Source organism: Nicotiana tomentosiformis, chromosome 4 (genome assembly GCF_000390325.3).
Source record: "Nicotiana tomentosiformis chromosome 4, ASM39032v3, whole genome shotgun sequence".
Classification (NCBI taxonomy): domain Eukaryota; kingdom Viridiplantae; phylum Streptophyta; class Magnoliopsida; order Solanales; family Solanaceae; genus Nicotiana; species Nicotiana tomentosiformis.
The window spans coordinates 21,406,661-21,409,544 of record NC_090815.1 but is presented as its reverse complement, the minus strand read 5'-3'; the positions used below and the strand labels follow the sequence as shown (position 1 = coordinate 21,409,544).

The 2,884-nt window shown below is 45.7% G+C and overlaps 1 protein-coding gene across 1 annotated transcript; it reads left to right on the top strand.

Moving 5' to 3' along the window:
* The first annotated feature begins 336 nt into the window (after window positions 1–336).
* On the top strand, window positions 337–888 carry LOC138909350 (uncharacterized). Its single transcript, XM_070200544.1, has one exon. The coding sequence runs from the start codon at window positions 337–339 to the stop codon at window positions 886–888; it is 552 nt and encodes a 183-aa protein (XP_070056645.1).
* The last annotated feature ends 1,996 nt before the right edge of the window (window positions 889–2,884 follow it).

The following is a 2,884-nucleotide window of genomic DNA, read 5'->3' as shown; positions in this document are numbered from 1 at the left end:
CTTCTGAGGGGGGGAGAACCTCAGCCTCAAGAGGTACAAGAAATACCACCCTCATACTTTCAGGGGTTTGGCTTCAGAGGACGCCTAGGGTTTTCTTGAGGAGTGCCACCGTATCCTACGTACTATGAGTATTGTGGAGTCAAGTGGGGCTGCTTTCACTACGTTCCAGCTTAAGGGAACGGCTTATCAGTGGAGGCGAGCGTATGAGTTGATAGCCCGGCCGAGGTAGCTTCACTCACCTGGGCTCAGTTCTCAGAGAAGTTCATGAGGTAGTTTTTTCCCTAGAGCCTTCGTGATGCATGGCGCGCAGAGTTTGAGTAGTTGCGCCAGGGTGCTATGACTGTATCAAAGTATGTTGTCAGGTTCAACGAGTTATCCCGACATGCACCAGCTTTAGTCTCCACAGTCAGAGAGCGAGTTTATCGATTTATCGAGGGGTTCAACCACAATATTAGATTCAGCATGGCTCAAAAGTTGGAGATTGACATCCCATACCAGCATGTAGTGGAGATCGCTAGGAGATTGGAGGGTATGTGGGACCGGGAGAGATATGAGAGAGAGGCCAAGAGGCCTCGCGATTCTGGTACATATAGTGGTGCTCGTGCCCCAATTGCAGCCCGACATGGTAGAGGCTATGTAAGCACTCTTATACATTCAGCACTTCCAGCTTCCAGCGATATTCCAGCTACTCCCAGGCCTCAGGTTTCCCATTATTCTCCACCATTGTCTAGTGAACCTCCTGCACGGGGTGCTTTTAGCGATCAGTTCAACCGACCGGGACCGAGCCAGTTCCAACAGCCACATCTTTTGAGGGATTGTTTTGATTGTGGTGACACTCATCATATGGTGAGGGACTGCCCCAGACTCAAGAGGGATGAACCTCCATAGACTACTCAGGCCCCACGTATTCCATAGGTCCCTTAAGCTTCTCAGGCCGTGGTTGCCACACCAGTTACCACTCCACCTACACAGCCAGCTAGAGATGGAGGTCAGGCAGGTAGAGGTCGCCCTAGAGAGGGAATCTAGGCAAAATGTTATGCTCTTCCTCCTAGGACGAAGCCGGTTGCATCCGACTCAGTTATCACAGGTATTGTTCTAGTTTTTCATAGAGATGCATCGGTCTTATTTGATCCAGCCTCCACTTATTCCTATGTATCATCTTACTTTGCTCTATATTTGGGTATATCCCATACTTCTTTGAGTTTTCCTGTCTATGTGTCCACGCCTGTGGGAGATTCCATTATTGTTGATCGTGTGTATCAGTCGTGTTTAGTTATTCTTGGTGGTTTTGAGATCAAAGTCGATCTATTGTTGCTCGGTATGGTAGATTTTGATATTATTTTGTTCATGGACTAGTTATCACCCTATTATACTATTCTTGATTGCCACGCCAAGACGGTAACGTTGGCTATGCTAGGTTTATCATGGTTCGAGTGGAGGGGTACCTTGGATTATATCCCTACTAGAGTGGTGTCTTTTCTAAAGGCACATCAGATGGTTGGGAAGGGGTGTGATGCATATCTAACCTTCTTGAGAGATGTCAATGTTGATACTCCTACCGTTGAGTCAGTACCGATAGTGAGGGATTATCCCGATGTATTTTTGGTGAATCTTCTAGGTATGCCGCCCGTCAGGAATATCAATTTTGGTATTAATTTGTTATCGGGCACTCAGCCCATTTCTATTCCACCATATCGTATGGCCCATCAGAGTTGAAGGAGTTTAAGGAGCAGTTGAAAGAGTTTCTTGATAAGGGCTTCATTCGGCCCAGTATGACACCTTGGGGTGCTCCGGTATTGTTTGTAAAGAAAAATGATGGTTCCATGCGCATGTGTATTGATTATCGACAGTTAAATAAGGTTACAGTGAAGAACATATATTCATTGCCATACATTGATGACCTATTTGATCAGCTACAGGGTGCCAGAGTGTTCTCAAAGATTGATTTGCGATCAGGCTATCATCAGTTGAAGATTTGGGAGCCGGATATTTTGAAGACTGCCTTCAGGACTTAGTATGGTCATTACGAGTTCCTTTTGATGTCATTTGGGCTGACCAACGCCCCATCGACATTCATGCACTTGATGAATAGTATATTCCAACCCTATCTTGACTCATTCGTCATTGTGCTTATTGACGACATCTTGGTGTACTCCTGAAGCTGGGAGGATCATGAGCAAAACCTAAGGACCGTGCTCTAAACCTTGAGAGAAAAGAAGTTGTATGCAAAGTTTTTAAAGTGTGAATTTTGGCTTGATTCGGTGGCGTTTTTGGGTCATGTAGTGTCGAGTTAGGGGATCAAGGTAGATCCGAAGAAGATTTAAGTAGTGAAACGTTGGCCCGAGCCGTCTTCAGCTACTGAGATCCGGAGTTTTCTTAGTTTGGCAAGGTATTACCATTTATTCGTAGAGGGTTTCTTATCTATTGCAGCATCTATGACCAGATTGACCCAGAAGGGTGCTCCATTCAAGTGGACCGAGGAGTGTGAGGAGAGCATTCAAAAGCTCAAGACTGTTTTGACGACAACCCTAGTGTTGGCGTTGCCTACGGGTTCGAGTTCTTACACTGTGTATTAGGATGCGTCGCGTGTTAGTCTCGGTGCGGTGTTGATGCAAGACAGTAGGGTGATTTCCTACGTGTCTAGAAAAATGAAGGTACATGAGAAGAACTATCCTATCCACGACCTTGAGTTAGCAGATATTGTTCATGCCTTGAAGATTTGGCGGCACTATTTGTACGGTGTCCCTTGTGAAGTCTATACCGACCACTAGAGTCTACAACATCTGTCCAAATAGGAGGATCTTAACTTGCGTCAGTGAATATGGTTTGAGTATCTTAAGGACTATGATATCACCATTTTGTATCATCGCGGGAAGGCTAATGT